The 17,677-nt window shown below is 38.6% G+C and overlaps 1 protein-coding gene across 1 annotated transcript in view; it reads right to left on the reverse strand.

Moving 5' to 3' along the window:
* Nucleotides 1-239: 239 nt before the first annotated feature.
* The window catches only part of TRAF3 (TNF receptor associated factor 3), a 51,409-nt gene continuing 33,971 nt past the window's right edge, over nucleotides 240-17,677 (reverse strand). Inside the window, exons 10-12 of the mRNA XM_010116885.2 lie at nucleotides 14,313-14,453; nucleotides 9,180-9,354; nucleotides 240-7,932 (exon numbers count right to left, since the gene is read on the reverse strand). Coding sequence (XP_010115187.1) covers nucleotides 7,361-7,932; nucleotides 9,180-9,354; nucleotides 14,313-14,453 — 888 coding nt within the window. The 3' untranslated portion in view covers nucleotides 240-7,360. The remainder of the gene's footprint in view (nucleotides 7,933-9,179; nucleotides 9,355-14,312; nucleotides 14,454-17,677) is intronic.

A 17,677-nucleotide genomic window follows, 5' to 3' on the forward strand; every position in this document is an offset into this window, starting at 1 on the left:
AATTCAACACACCAGGTTTTTTTAAAAAATATTATTTCCTACTTAGATTTATTTTTCCTTTAATAACACAGTTTAGCATTTCAGAGTTTGGCATTCTACACTCTTACACACTGTCCTTGTTTATTAGCATTTAAACACAAAAAGACATAGCAAGACCTCCAAACACAAATAAATACAAAAACACAATATACAATAAACTGAAATACAACATATAATAATGCTATTGGGAAATTAAGACATGTTGCTAATTCCTTTTTTTTTAATTATTATTATTATTATTTTAACAACATGGTTATTGCTGAGCAATAAATTATACATTTTAAAGTTGTTTTTCCCCCTAAAAGAAAAGGACGAGAACCACTGGTTACCAGATCACTTGCACTGTATCCTTACAGCTATTGATAATTAAGACAGGCAGAATATACACAATCAAATGAGGTTGGCCTTCTTTGGTCTTTGTTTTTGATCATAAAACTGAACACAAGTGTACCGTTCACTGAAGAGTATGAGATTAAAGAAATGGATACACCAGTTTCAAACACATTAATTTGTACATCATTCTCGATCACGGATGTCTTTTCCATAGATATTTCTTACAGAATTTCTTGGAAACAAATGTTAGCTTTAGTTTTCCCAATTATTACGTTGTTCCATGCGTCTTAAAGGTTATCCTACTTGTCTAAGTAATGGACCTACGTTTAGCCCATCATCTCCTAATGGGGTATTTTTCACAGCTTGCTAGTCACCACTAAATCATTGGAGTTTTATACCTTAGAAAAAATCCTGAACTTCCCGTTGTTTTTTTTTTTTCTCTAAAACTGAAAAAAAACCCAAAACCAAACAACAGCTATAAGAAAAACAAAATAGGTGGATCACATGATGCATCAGCAACGATGGAAGCTTGTACCTTCCCATTCCACAAGTACAGATTATACAACTCTCTGCCAGTGACGCAGGTCATAGTTGGAAGATGTGTCCTTTCAGGTGTGAGCTATATTCAAATCCAAAGCTCAGAACACTATGCAAGAAAATGACCTTTACGAATGATAATGCTGGTTTATCTCAGTAACCCTTAGACAGAGTCAAATTTTATCACTACGCATCACACTGCCAGCAATGGAGCGTGTGAACACCGGCATTGCTAAGAAGTTAAAAAGTCCTTGCAGAACTGGCAACCAAATTAAAAGCTTAGTTCCAAAGGACCGAAAACACAAACACCACATAGAGACAACAAACCCTTCCCTAAACGGGTAGGTTAGTAAGCCACAGAGTTGGGATCCAGATTTGAATTCCGCATCAAGTCTGGGATGTTTGGATCCAGGATTTTGGTTCAGTTGCTTCTCTGTGAAATTTAGAACTTAATTGAACCCTAAGGAACTAATCCTAACTTGGAGGGAAAAAACCCTAAACAAACACAGCCTAGTATCTACACTAAGATCATGAAATGGAAGACAGAAGCTGCAGTCTTGACCATAAATTAGAAGAGAACTAGGAATAGTCAGATCCCTTACGTGTTGTATACTCTTCTAAATCTTAAGAGCACGTCCTTGAATCGGCAGTCCAAAGTTTTCACAACCTTCCTATCTGGTGCTTCTCAGCAAAGGCCCGGATTAAGAGGCAGGAAAGAACAATTAAGCCCTCTGTATTTTGGTTTAAAGAAAAAGGGAGAAAGCCCCACAAGAAAGAAATGGTCAGTCATGCTACAGGCTGGTAGAACAAAGATGAACACACTTCGTTTTACAATGGTATTCTCCCTCCTCAGTTAAGAGGAGCATGAAATAAGACTTACTTCGTTGGGCGATTCTGAAGAAAAAGAGCGGGACGCACACTTGCTGCTATTATTCACGCTGACATATTGTGCTGCCCTTCCACTCGGCAGGCCATGCAAAGCTCCACCAAGTACTGAGCAACATCTGGGCTACTGTACACGTACAACCACAAATCACGACAGCTTGTTTGTTTAATTCTAGCCCTTACTGTCCTGATGTGGGTCTTCAAGGTATATCAACTTGTTTTTCAGTTCCTTTAAGGGACAAATGCATTAAAAGAGTAAAACCTAGTGATCTGAAGGTAACACTAGGGAACTGGAACCTCTCATTCAGTCTTGGCTCCAGGAGATTCCTTTTGTGACTCTGGGCAAGTCACTTCACAACTCATCCTTGCCTTCCTTTTTCCAGAAAAGACAACAGCACTTGCTAGAAGAAGAACATGTTTGCAGATGCAATGTGCTTCCTGCGCTGTACATAGCAGTAAAAACTACTCTCAGACAGACCAAATTCCCAAACCGATTGTTTTTATTGCAGTAGCTATGATATCTAGGTCAACCAGAATACAGAGGTATTGACTGAACAGGCTAGCCATTCCAGGAAGAGGTCCATCTGCTTTTTATTATCTTTTGTTCCCAAATTAAAGGACAGAATTTGCAATCTTCAAGTTGCCCATCACTATGCTTGTTTAAAACACAGGAATCTCCAAATTAGCGGAGTATGAGGAAGGACATGTGTCCTAGATGACATTCCAAGGTCTTCAGAAAGGCTAAACAAACTGTTTGTTTGCTATATACAGGTCTTCAAATCTGGAAGATGTGAATCCAAAGTTTGCCCTTAGCCAAGATCCTCCCTTAGCAGCAGCAAGTTGCATTTGCACCACTTGATCAAGTATAACTCGGAGGAAAGGGTGTTGTTTCATCACTTCTACATAAAGACTTTGCATATATATGTGCATGCATGTCTATGTGCATATGTATGTACCTACACACGTATGAGTAATTTACAGAGCAAAAACTAAGACATTAGGTATGCAACCCAACAACTTTTCCCCCTCACCTATTTGTATATTTGCATAGTTAAATCATATCAAGGCATCAGTACTGCAGTCACATTTTTCACTCTTCCGTGGTGCAGGCAACTTCTTGTCACTCCCTACACGTGTCTCTGTCTTGGACCAAACAGCACCAGTGTTTTAAAAACGAAACAAAACAACAACAGAAACCCTGCATTGTTGGTGAAAAGCCTGTCCCACGTGATGGAATACAGATACAAATAGGTGGGAGCTTTTAAACTCCATTGCAACAAGCCATAATCGTGGCAAGCCGAGAAACATGAGCAGTACAACCATGACCTAACATTCATGGGTTCAATGCTTAAACTACAACTAACACAAATTTCTATTACCTTTGCATTTGAGAAATTCACCAGGCATAGAAACAGGCACATATCTTCAACTTTCCTTTTTCAAGTGGGAAAACCCACGGGAAAAGGAAACAAACTGTATTTCATATTTATAAGAAAGCCAGCATGTTACCCACAGCATTTTTTTTCTGATCAAAATTATGCCACCCATCATCCCCTTTTCCTATTGCACATTCTCTTTGTGAAGAACAACATTTACAGTACAAGGCTGAAATCAACATTGCATATCGTAAGTCAGCAGTTGAAGGTGTACCATGTAGACAGTAACTGAAACAAGACCCCTTTAATTAGATCAGAGGAGTAATGCAGACATGGTCATGCATCATAATCACAGGCTGGTCTTTAAACGCTCAAATAGTTTCATCCTGTTAGAATTCAAGACTTTCCAGGTAACAGACGCACTCACCCTGGGCTGAGGAGCGTACAAAAAGGGCAACATCCAGATTTTCACACACTGGAATCTCCCTAGAGAAAGCCGGAAACGGAAGAGGTTTGTACGTAACTTGCAGCGCAATCGTTACGAAAGAATACCAGCAAGAGACTTCGGTTGTGTGCTGCTACAAATTACTAAGCAGAGGAAAAAAAGGTTCCACTGAAGAAACTCTGTTCAAAGTAATGCAGATACTCTGGGACCCCCTTGCAACAACGGCACACCACGGAGCCGGTCAGGATTCAAGAGTGTAGGGGGGGGTAGACTGTTGCCCCATGAATTACTTTAAACAGACAGTCCCTAGAAAACTTTGGACATCTGGGTCAGGAACATGGAGAAAAAAGGATAAAGGGCATTTCAATGATGACAAAAAAAAGTCAAATACTTTAAGGTGTTGAGTAAAGCACCAGATATCTTTTCCTTTCAATTTAGAGAATATACAGTGGCCTTGTTTTCACAAAATGCTACATACTCCTTGCTGGAAAGCAGAGAAAACCGATTTCTATGTACACAGTAAGAACTCTACAGAGGTGGCCTGCGAGTTCTGCGGAGAAAGGGGTGTTACAGTCAAGGCTTCAGGTATTCCACAGCAGGCGGTGTCTGCATTTGTGTAGCAAGATCCTGGATTTCACAGTAGGCAGGGTTGGCAAACTGGAAATTCTCTGGCAGCTTCATGTAGTTTTAAAAAATAAGTGCAGTAGGCCTCCATTTTATTAACTGTGATAAAAAGCATATATGCAAAAATATTTTTATATCGATAGCACATTACTGCATTATAAAAGCTGCCCAAGTGAAGCTGAAGATTCTGGCAGCTGGTGCTTTTGGCACTTGGGAGATGTGGAAAGCAGCATAGAGATCTGTGAAATACAACAGTGACTGATGTTTCTGCTACAGTGATCGGCATTAATATAGTTAGCAGTGTTCATATTTAAACTTCTCTGTGAAGTTTCTGAGTCAATATCCCACTAAGAGGAGATATTCAGATCTCTTAAAGCTACTAGTTTAGGCTGTGTGCAGACTCAGGAAGACTTCCCTATTCATTTACACTTTTCACATGGTTCAAAGTCTTCTTTCAGTCACAAATGCTGGAAACTCTTTTTTCCTCCTCTTTTAAAGAGCCTGGATTTAGAAGCGCAATTCTATCACAGGAGTTGGAAACTGTAGTCACAAATCTGCAGAATATGCTGGGCCCCGCTTATACCAGAAATCTCCTCCAAGTCCCAGATTGCAACAGGATATAAACTGTTTTGAGATGGCCAAACGGTTTCTTTTAAGTTTACAAGACATGCATTAGCAATGGGAGGAGAGTCCTTTGGACATTTCCACTTGGGAATCCTGTTTTCAGTAAAATTCTGTGATGCACAAACACAAAAGCTCAGCTGCCTACATTCACTATTATTAAAATGACACGAGTCGAGCGAACCTTCGCCCTAAAGCGTTAAGTGATGGGTTTGCTTATGCAGCCTGCATAAAACTGCAAGTGCCATATAATTATATCTAGAGATATAGATGTGGGTATATCTATAGATATTTATCTCTTGTGCAGAACGTCCTCCTTCTGTGCTAGCCATCAAGCGCTAGCACATGCCTCCACATTTGAGCTTGCACCTGTTGACAGCTATGTACCATAAAGGGAGTACAGTACCTGGACAATGGAAGGCAAGAAAAGGAAGACAAGTTGCTGCTGACGGTTGCGACGGTCAGCAGCAGGCAGTATCAGGCAGTATTCTAGCAGGTGCCTGGAAAACCCATGAAGACCACTTAGCATGCACTGTATATTCATAAATACTTCTTGCAGGCACTGTGTGTGAAGGCACAGCCAAAAAAGACAACGGCAAAGACAAGCTGAAATACAAAGGCATGAATTCAACTGCACCTTAGACAAAAATTGTGACTATACCTCAAAAAGCAGAAAACTGATACAACCTGACAATAAAGGCTGAGATGCAACGTTTTCTTTCAAGCCCACAAAGGCTAAAAACACAGTGGTGCAAGTCCGCTCTGCTTAAGCGGTTCTTGGATTTTAAAGAGCACCACAGTCAGGCTATGTCCCTAGACTTGCTTGTCACAGGCTATTAAACAGAAGCAGATGAACACAGCAGGTTGCAATCAGCATGTTTCAGGGCTAGCAAATGCTTTCCACTACAGTTCAGGCTGTTACAAGAAAGAAGCCCGTGCATTCCCTGTTAGGATGCTTGTTTGCTATGAAAAGCTGTGATGAACATAGACACTCACAGCCCCACAGAGTTCTCAGATGGGTCCGTTTCAAGTGATGCCACCTTACAACCACAGGCGTGAGAGGAAAAATGTCGCCTGCCTTCACAGTGGCCATGGAGACTGTCTAGTCCAAGCTCCATAGGAGCACTGAGCATAACGTTTTGGCACCTGAAAAAGATGGATTCCACCATAGCCAAGCCATAGAAGCTCCAGAAGCCAAAGAAACGCGCTTTGGCTTCTATTTTGTACACAGCAAGGTACCCAAGGGCTCTGAAGAGAAGGCTAAACATTATGCCTGAAGTCCAATTAAACTACCACTTCAGATATCAGAATTAATCTGAATAAAAAGCTATGGTTTATAAGCAGCACAGCACATCTAAGGCACATGTACGCATGCAAGCCACCATCACTGTATTAAGACATTGCTGATTTGTCCTTAAGAAGCAATGGCTGCTAGTACAGAACAAACATATAGGCTTTTTTCAGCACTAATCCTCCTCCCCAATACTGAAAAGACTATATACTGCTGACAGCATAATGTGCAACATATATAGCTTGATTGGAAAGCATGGGGCAGAACTTTAAAAAATGTACAGGATTCCGCTTAGAACTCCAAAGTTCAACAAATGCCCTATTTTAGGGTGAAAACAATTATAAATCTGATAATGATGCACAGCATCCATGAGTGATTTTTCCTTAATTTTGAAATAGTGTCATTAACTACGACATATATTGTAGGTTTACATTTCTAAAGAGAAATAACAGAATTGAATATTTTTTTTCCTATCACAAGTGATAACCAGTGTTTGATATCTTCTATTTTTCTTCCAAGAAATATCAGTCTATCAACAGTTTTAAAATAAAATGTTTTCTGTAACAATAGAACTTTAAATAAAAATATGATTTTGATTCAGATACTTTTGAGAAGACATGGATACTTTTCCAAGATCTTCTGACAAAGTAATTATTAAAACAGAGACCAGATGAGGCCTTAAAAAGACAATATACTATATTTCAGACAAGATTGCACCTCAGTTTTTCAAATAATATCATAGTTGCAACATTACTTCATCATTTCTTCTTTTAACATGCTGACAATTTCCAGCTAGCCCACGTGTGAATTTTTTTTGGTTTTTTTTGTTTTTTTTTTGTATTCTAGCTTAAAGAAATAAAAGTCAGTAATTTATTCAGCACATACTGTATATGTCTTTTCACCTCCAATTGACTAGCTCATTAATAAGTTAAAAAAAAAATCCTCTCTGACCATAACCATTATCCTCATGAGGGATAAGTGATTCTTCAGAGCTTAAGTGTTGCTAGTTCTATTAAAAAATATACCATGGTATGATTTCTTAATGTGTTGCTACTTTTGCAATTGGACCCTATGCAGTTATGCCTTCAAACTCTTCCGTCTGTTCCACAAGGTGGTTCTGTGAGCTTTAGGACCTCTGATTGAAGACAAACTGATACAAAACCCCCAAACGGAGTTGTCTTCTGTTTAATCCGCCTCCCCCATTGTATGTCAGGGGTCTGGTAGATCCGATGTATCCACTATGACTTTAATAAAAATAGTATCATCTTTAATATACGTTCCATTCTCTAGAACAGTTTGAGCCACAAAGACGGGGCAGCCAGATGCAATGTTCATTTCTCCAGTTGGCTTCTTGAAACTGCTGCTGTTTGGATCTGGCTTGAAAGCATCTCCTAAGTGGCGTCGAGACGGTCCCTGATCCATCAGCATGAGAGTCACTTTCTGTTTAAACGGCCAAGGAAGCAACGCATCGTATTCTCCACGCATTATGACAAAAAACAGCGACAAGTGCGTCCCCTTTCCCATGCCATCTCCGTTAAGGTAAACTCTGGCACACATCTTGTAGCCAAAGTATCCGGTGTAAAAGGGCTGGCTGTACAAGGACAGAGTCTTCCCCATGACTGCCTCTTGCTTCCGACGTTTATAATCTCGAATTTTCCAAATTAATACTCCGTTGTAACTGGCAGTTTCTAGAACTTGGAAGCGGAGGTCCATGTCAGCCAGCCGAATATCATGAACACTCAGCATCTGATCATGTCTGCTCAGCTGTGTCTCTAGCAGGCCTGTTAGAAAACAGAAAGGATGAGGGTCAGAAAAGTGGTTTTTTTGCTAAAGACTGTAAAAATCAATTACCAGTGCTGCTATTGTATATGAAAACACTTTCCTCCCCAAGAACCAAAGTGCATTCCGTCACCAGTGAAGTAATTTCCACAGACAAGAGTTTGCCAGCTAGTATCCAGGTTAACTGGGATTTTTACAAACATAGGTGTTAATCGCACATGCAGTATAAGTCAAATACACAAATCATCTAACATAAATTTTGTCTGGTCAGTAGGCAGTGTAACTCAGAGGCTTCCATTTTTTGAGAGGAGACTTGGCAGCATTATCCGTAGATTGCTACTAACAGTGAAGACCTTGGAAGCAGTCACACATCGTACATAACCCCTCTGAAACTCAGAAGCACTGCTGATCACTCAAAATAGTCTCCTCAGACACTGCTTTTCTCAGAAGTGTAGTGCCGTTATCTGGTCTAAAGTTCATCAGAAAAGAACAGAAAATTCAAGCTTAGCTGTGCATTATATGGTCACTTAATTAGTTTGGAGGGAGGGCTGTTTCTAGCGTCCCTTTGCCCCCACATGAAAATGCTGCTCTCTGTCTTTGCACACTGGCAAAACTGGTCAACATACAATACTGAGAAGCAGACGAATTCATAAGGCAGGTTTGTTTTATACAGATCTATTGAAATGTTAAGTTCTTTGTCCTAAGCATTTAAACACTTACACATGATCTACACTACACTATCTCGCTGAACTCCAATTTTCACTTTATTCAGCAAGCACAACAATAACCTTATTCTCAAGCAGATCCCACAGCTTTCTTTGGATTAAATACACCTCTGTAACAGATACCAGGACAGGTGGTTTCAGGTGGATAACCATGCTGTTGATCCATTCATGGGGGAGAGGAGTAATAAAAGAAGACTTGTCAATAGACCAAGACTATATTTAAAGAAGTTGCTGAAAGCTACTGGCTGTCAAAAATCAGTTGAGAAACTGTTTATAATGAACTAACATGCTAATCAAGACAATGCTCAGGAAAACAAAATAAAAGACAAGAATCAAGCCTAAGAAACAGCGTGGAAGCAATGCCACATCATCAAAGGGATTATGCAGTTTCCTATTCAAAAATCAGAAGCATCAGCATTATTGATGCTTCCACATAAAAATCACAATGGGAGTGCCATTCAAAGGACATAACTTTTCTCTCGGCAGCGCTGCTGAGTACTTCACTCCATTGTGCTTACACTTACTTGTATTCCGAGCTCCTTGCCCCGCAGTTTTATCAACACTTTCCAGCTCAGTCACTCTGTTCTGGAGGGATTCTACACTGCTCTTCATGCTGTCAGCCTCCTCCCAGTTCTGTCGGAAGGGACGGATTTCTTTGTCCAGTTCTTTCAGTTTCTCTGCTTGACTGTCTATCACTCGCTTTACAAAACAGTAAGTTACAAGTTAAAATAAGAAAAATATATTAATTTATGCAAATTAAACAAGGATTATATATTGATAATAAGATGCATTTCCAATATAAACAAGTTTCACTCATGTCAAATATTTTAGTAACACAAACCTTGAAAATTTTGGGGAATAGCCCAAGCATTTATAAAACACTTATAAAAATCTTTAGTGCTGCACAGGTACTAATATTAGAGCACTATTAGAATCATCAACACAATTATTTTTTAAAAAGTAATTGTTAGTGTGCTCTTGTCTAAATTTCTTTTTAAAAAAACCCTTTTAATGCAAGAACAATATTCTGAGTGTCTCTATATTGATAGTATGGGCTGATATTTGTTGGATTTCGTGTCAGAGTACTTAAGCAAAAAATTATGGGCACACAACAACTTACCATGATGTGAATCAAGCGCCTGCTCATGTGCATGAGTTTATCATTGGGCAGCAGCAAAATAACTTACTCCTCCAGAAAAACATCAGTACTCTTGCACACATGGAGCAGGAGTACATACACACGCAGACACAGTGGCATTCGCAGGCTCCAAGCTCGCACAAATCAGTTCTCAAAGCCTAAGTTATTATGTGCCCATAGCAGAGGCCCTCAAGAGTGTAAGCAAAACTACCACTCCTGTCCCCTTAAGCACTTAAAATCCCCACCCTTACATCCTAAATTGAATAAGCCACATGTCCTGAAGGTGCTTGCTGGTTGAGTCTTTTTAAGTGAACAAAGCAAAAAACACCAGTTGATTTTGGAAAGGCATGAAATATAATAGTAAAGAAAAAATATAGAAAGGCTGGTATTCTCTGGAAGAGGAACATTACAAGCACCTCAGTATATTACAAATACAAAGGAGAATATATTTCCCAGTCTACCTCAAATCTGATGCAAGAAATACATAGCACTTCAGGTTATCACAGCTAATTTGGACTAGCAGGAATTTTAGCCAGAACCCTATAATCAGTCGTGAAGTTCAAAGGAAAATACAAATATTTGAGACAAGAAACTACTTTTGCTACCACCTACAGTTAAATTCCAAATCTAACTTTATAGTTTACCATCATATAGCACCAACATGTGTAAAAATGATTTTTCACTTCTTAAAAAAAAAAGTAGCAGTTGAGTACAAAACAAGAAAATAAAGTTATTTTGCATTTGCCTTCTGGTTAGCCATGTGGATTCAATGTTCCCCATTGATGGGGAAAACCCTTCTGCCTCATGCAACCTTCATTTCCCCTTTTAGGCATTTGCTTTTAATCATGTGGTTTCAGTTACACTGAAAGTCTGTAACGATTAATTGAAGGCTGTCAATTTGATAAGCTAGCTAGCTAAATCATGTTCTAGGAGTGTTTTATTTTACTGTGTCTCAAAACCACTGAGTAATCTAATGTATTTCAAGGTTAACTATTTATTTTTATCTTGGTGTTTTAAAACAAGCTTATATCTTACTTGCAAAATCAGAACTTTGTAAGGGAAAGCTGCGTACTGAATCATAAATGCAGGGGTATAGTCCCATCAAAAAGCTTAAGCAACTTGCCTGGACCTACTAATCATCAGCTACCAACATCCTCTCGCTTGGACTGACAGTACTCAGAAAATAAAGCAGGGAAGGGCTGTATATATATATAAAAGGAAACACACCATGGAATGGCCTGATTGAATGTTGTAAGAGCAAAGATTTGGCCATTAATTCACAGTTAATATGCAAAAGTAAATTCAAGGTGTGCCCAAGTCTGATCTTTTTCCCTTACTCACACAAAACATGAACTCTCCACGGCAAGAACAATAACATGGTTGTGGGTTTGTATGCTGCCTCACACAGAGAAGCTCTCATTTTTCACTGGGACCTCCTGGCACTAACACAGTATCAAACAAAATGAATAAATAAATTTTTAAATTGGGAAAGTGATAAAGATGCATAAGCTATTCTTCCTTTGGGAGAAGTTTACTAAAAGTTGTTACTAGGGACCAACTTCTCTCCATTACCTATGTGCAACAATCTACCTTTGTACATGCACAACCAACTCTGTTTTTAGCTGCTTCTACTACACATTGGCAAGCGCCTAGTATTTTATCTCCTGTACCTCTTCGTGAGAATTCAAGAGATACAGAATAATCAGAAATAGACTTGTATTCTGTTTTTAAAAAGCAGTGGGATCTCTATATTTTTACCCTACAGGGAGTCAACCTCCCTCACGCTGGGAGATACTAACGTACTAAATCTGAATTTAATGCAGCAGTGGAGAGTTTCAGTCTCTAATTATTCCATTAGAAAGCACACAGATATCTCACACTGTACTCATAAATTTTCAAGTAGATATCAATTTTCCACATGCACTCTTTATTCCAGCAACTGACCTCTCCAGATCATTAATCCAGAGTTATATGCCTGGTAAACCATTGAGGGCTCCTCTTGATGTTGATTTTCATCTAGGTTTTATTTGGTATTTCTAATAAACAATTTCCAGAATTCTAGCACTATCATTACTAAAAGAATTTAGAAAATGTTATGAGGAACTGAAGAAGTTATATTTGCAGTTCTCTCTCTTTCAGATGCTCCTAAGGGACCTTTCCATTGTAACTGATACAGCAAAACCGAAAAGCTAAAGAACACACTAGAAAAGGAACCAAAAGGTACTGCTTGACTGGGAAGACATACCATACACCCTCCTCCTCTGAAGGAATGTATTACCAATCAAATCATTTTATATTCACAAGGCCATTGTTTCTTGTGCCTTGAGGTACCTCATGTCCACACTCAGCTTAAGACTTGGCTTACTGATACGCTTCCATGTACTCCTAAGAAAGACTGGATACTGGATGTGAAAGTTCCCTTCCACAACACAGCAGTTGGAAAAGTATCACATACTCTTTTCGTAAAAAAGCCTTCCCTAGAGAGCAGCATATAGAAAATTAATCTGAATCAAAACATCTCAAGGCCAAGGTTCCTGCCAGTGCCCAGACACCTCTGATGCATTTACAGGAGTTGCGTTAAACGCACCGCAGTGCGGATGACGCCAGTTGTGCTCAGCGAAACAGCTGGTCCCAAGCCAAAGCAGATTACATGACAACTAATACTGAAATTGTACCAGAAATTACTAGCACACATTGGACTTGGGGGACTAAGCAAATAACGCTTGTCCAGACCTGAATTGCTCAGTTCTACACTGGAAAGATCTCTGGCACTTGTATAGCCACGGCTGCTCAATGCAACCCAGAAAAAGAACGGCTCCCAACTGTAGGCAACAGAGGGAGGTTAATCATATTGTTCAGGGAAAACCAAACTGAGGTGTGTTTCTAGGATGCCCTTAACAACCTAACTGAACCAGGAAGTTCCAATAAGTGGAAGGAATCGGGTTGAAATAGTTGTAAAACACTGTTTGGCTTAAAATAACTACACTATAATAGTTGGTGAGAAGAAGTGGGGGGTGGGGGGGTGTGGAATAAGAAAGTAAAAAGAGCAAAACACATCCTCTCCAGCACTTACTACTATCAAAAAGCCACTTTTTTTTTTTCCTAAACATAAACCATTTGAAAATTGATTTTGCTAACACTTACAGCTTGAGGAAATCAAAGATATTGCAGTCTGTCATCAAGACAACCACAAAAAACTCTGCTCTACGTTTTTTTGCCATGTCCTCTCTCATCACTGGTTATTGAGACAGCATGTGTAAAAACCCCAGGCTTACAAATTAACTTACCTCCTGGTAGATTCAATCAGCAATATCAACACATACAAGGATTAGCCTCCCAGTGTCAGAATGCAATATTGTAAGCATGCAGCCGTATCACAGGCTGTCATCAGACCAAACAGCAATGACTAAGGCAGGCTAAACTGGTTACTACATGGGCAGAACATGCAAAGAAGTAAGTGCTCTAAGGAGAAACATTGCTGTTGCCAAACTTAAAGGTTTCCTTATAAACCAACATTGAGGTCTCAAGGCTCTGAGCTCTTGAATGTGCTACCTTTCAAATTTTAGCCATGTTCTAGTTTGGATACTCATATCTTTCTTCAGTATCAACGTTTGCAGTTTAGTACGTGAAGTGACTAGTAAGTGAAAGAGATAATTTTATTTACATTCCTTTAAGCTGAATACTAAAGCAGGTATCTGATACTTTAGCAGCACACATACTAAAATAATGTGTAAATGATACCTTCACAATAGCTTGCTAAATATCTCCTGAAGTTTCCCTAATTGTGGTCAGTATCACACAAGCTAACACAAGTTCTCAGCATCCACATTTCAACTTAGCTCTGAATGCAAAGCAAAGAATTTCAGCTTGGGCTAAGCACCATGCTAGTGCATCCAAAGGATTTCTGTTTTGATTCTGGCCTGTGGCCAAGTGATTCAGACCCTGGAATAAAAAACTCAAACCTAACGGCAAAGGAATAATTAGATATATTTTCCTCAGAAGGACAACAGAAACATGAATTTTAAGAAGCGTAGTCAAATGCATTGTACCATGTTTGGATTAATTCCACACCAGTCTGATCTCACTCATGATTCATATTTTTAAAAATACCAGCAAGTAGAAAAGTATACATTTTACATATGACAGTTTTAAGGTGCCAATCTCATCTTCCAGTTTGATACTAGTTCCTCAAGCAGTTATTTTTTTGCAGAGAAGAAAAAATAATTATGATTATTCTTCAGGTGAGGTTTGTAATTTTGTTTACAATCTTTTCCCTGTTTTAAACAGGTGGTTTTGTTTTAACATAGGCTAGGCAACTGCAGTGTTTTAGTGAAGTATCTTACTCCAAACACAACAAACCAGCTACTGACCAGAAGAAAAAAAAAAATCAGAATAGCTTTATAAGGTAAACTCTCTCCCCCCCTTGTTTTAATTAGAACACCTCACTTCACAAGTGTAAAGGCACAGAATAGAAGCTACTACCATTTCTGCTTTAATGGGGAGATTCTAAATTTCTTACCTGTAAATGAAGTATTTTAGATTCATTATTCCGCAGCATTTCCTTCTGTCTTTCAATTTCTATTTCAAAGCTACAAATCTGATTATGTAAAGTTTGTATACTCTTGTTCTTTTCCAAACTTTCATTCTGGAGCAAGGCCACCTGGAAAAAATTCTACAATTACTCCTGCCAAAGTTTATTAAAAATACCTATAACTTTGTTAGTTTTAAACTATCTTACACACATGAAAGGGATGAGATCCTAGTACAATCTCTCTCCATGTCTTGCAAATATATAAACTCCAACCTTCTGATAGCTACTTCTGCACTTGCACAGCATAGTACTGGTACAACCTTGGCTAATGAAAGTGCAGATGGGATACACAAACAGCAAAAGAACTTGTGTCTAAGCATAATCTTTTCTTTATTCAGTTTGTTATTTAATGGCTTGGTTTCCTGGTTTCCACCAACTGACTTGGGAGTTGCTTGGAGTTCCAAAGAAAAAACCTATTTAGCTCTAGATCAGCGTTAAGAACTCAAGCCCTGCACAGAAGGGATACCAGAGAAAAGCTGAGCAGCTGAAAAGCTAGTCAGGAAAGGGAAACCTTCATCTTCCCCACCTACTCCAATCTATCCTGCTCTACTGCAAATTTAAGGAAAAACATAATCTGCCTGGGATTGGCTTGGCTTCACAGAATGTGATGGTGATGAAAACTCCTGAAATGAGTGAATACAGAAGGGATCCATGCATTTGAAGGAAAATCCAGTGGTGCCTACAGGTAGAAACGACTGAAGGTCTACAAGACTGTGGATTATGTTCTCTCTCTGTATTGACATTTTATTAATTCATTCATTAGTGACTCATTCTGATTTTAAAACACGAGCCTTGTTAGAAGAATATAGTATATTGTATCTCCTTAGGGATGAAAGTAATACAGTAAATATTCTCCATTACGCTATTTCGTGCTGTGTTGATTAATGTGGTTTGGGGAAGTGGGTTGCCTTTTTTTTTTTCCCCCAGACAAGATTATTCAGCAGCAAAAATGTAGAAAACAAACACCTGATACAAAATCACACTTGGACATGGCCTGACTAGTTCCACAGATAGATCTTATATGGATAAGAAGCAGCAACATTTTTGACCCACAAAAATCTTTTCATAAACATTCCACATTAAGACCAATTACTTGGATGCTTCACGTTCCCCCAGAAAATCTACACCACCATCCCCGATACAGATGCAGGTTGGAAGTCACGCCATTTTTACCTCTGATACAGGTACCACTGTAGATTTCCATCACCTTACCTGCCCTCTAATCAGACACGGAAAAATCACTTACGTGTCACTGCATTCCTAGACCTGAGAAGCCAGTCTCTTTAAAGAGGTAAAAAATTTCAATCTCTATACTAGCCTAAACTAGACAAAGGACTGCCAAAGCCCACAGGCATTCAGCATGTTCATTAGACAGGGGTCCAAAAACATACAGAGATACCATCACATATGTGCATGTCTACTTTTCAATATAGCATAGCATGTGCGCATACACACACATATATTAGTTCCGCATTTTATATATGAAAAATTGGCAGAAGAGGCTCAACAGAAATGAGACAAAGCTAATTTTGCCAGTGCAGAGAGAGAAACAATCTTGAGGTTGAAGGAATGCAGACCTAGGTACTCAAGAAAATTTTCAAGAATAAGTTTCAACTTAAACTAGTACCCCTGCCTCCCACATATTTCAGATCTGCTGTGTAGCCACTTTAATTTTTTACATCCTCCTTAATGAAACAGAGGTCTTTTGTTAACTGTGATTTTACATTCCCCTGTTCTCATTGTTTCCTCCCCAGGCCTCCCAATCATAAGGCAGTTACACTCTGTGTCACTAGCGTTACATTTCCGTTTGTGTACAAGTTATAAAACATGAGCCTGTCTTGTACTGAGATTTTCCACATCTGTTTCTACAGAACACAAGAAAAATAGAATTATGTCCTGCAGCCCTTAATCATACCGAACTGCCATTGCTAAGTTAGTAATTGTAGTTTGGTTGTAATTTGTGAATAAGAAATTTTTAACACTAAATATAGCATTTGGCATAAGTCTTTAGAACTTGAGTTAAAAAAGAGGGTAAAGGAAACACAGCATCTATTTACAAACTGCATCCATCGGCTTCCTTTACTTCCTTGTCATATTTGAAACATCGCTAGCGTAAAGCATGTTCTTATTCATCAGTTCTTCAAATTAAGCTATTGCTTATTATTGCTTACTAAAAAGAATGGAAGAAACTCTCTTACAACACAAAGAACTGTATTAAAACAGACAGGTCCCATATTTAAGTCATTTATTAAAAAATAAAAATTAGTATATACCAGATTTCTTTAAGAACGTGACAAAGCCACAAAATTACATTCAAGTCATTATTTCCAACATCACAAAACCCGTGGGCGTTCAGTCCGCAAGTCTGTCCCATCACAGAGTGAACAAAACACTGAATTTTAATTCGCCCCAGAACATTTTGATTCAAGATTTTACGTCTGACCTTCGCTTACTACTCTTTGCCAACAGCGCCATTCAAATACCAAACTCATAACTTAGCACAAGCTCTGCAGCTCTGAAGACCTTCAATCTGCATGCTCCACAAGCACTGTTCAAGAACACGGTGACCAGGAGAAGGCAAATTCTCTTTTCCTCTCCATACATAGCACAGGGAGTACCCTCTAATGAAATCCTGACCCTGCAGAAACCAATGACAAGAATTCCACTGACTGCAGCAGGGCCAAGATTTCTGTGATACTCATCAGCTAAGTTAACTTTACACTGTTGTTCTTCAGTGCATCAATTAATTTTTTCTCAAATAAGAGAATAACAATGAAGTTACAAATCGTTTTGTTACCCTTCTCTAGAGTAAAGTCACTGACATATGATATGTGGTTAGCTATTCTGGTAACTTGGCCCAGTCTTGGGATTTCCAGTGATTCAACTCTTTATTATGAACAGGAAGAAATCTACAAAGCAGGAAGTGAAAAGAAAAAAAAAAAAAAATGGACAAACAATGATAAGCAGTTATGTCCTAAATGAAAGTTAAAACAAAAAATTAACATAAAATAGTAGTAAAGTGTATATTCTCTTAGCTCTTTAAGAGACAAACATAGAACTGCTGGGCATTTTTTAAATGACAAAGCACCTCTCAGGACACTGACAAAAGGTAGAACATGATCGATTCTGGAAGTCACAGGGAATGTGTTTTTTTCCTATGACGTAAAATAAACTGTATCATTTTAGTCAGACTAATGAAAAAAAGAAGTAAGGATATTAATTTGTATCTGTTAAAACAGAAAAATGTATAGTTCCTACATTAACAAAGAGATTCAAGTGCAAAAGCCAACTTA

Source organism: Chlamydotis macqueenii, chromosome 5, assembly GCF_036417535.1.
Source record: "Chlamydotis macqueenii isolate bChlMac1 chromosome 5, bChlMac1.mat, whole genome shotgun sequence".
NCBI classification, from domain to species: Eukaryota; Metazoa; Chordata; class Aves; order Otidiformes; family Otididae; genus Chlamydotis; species Chlamydotis macqueenii.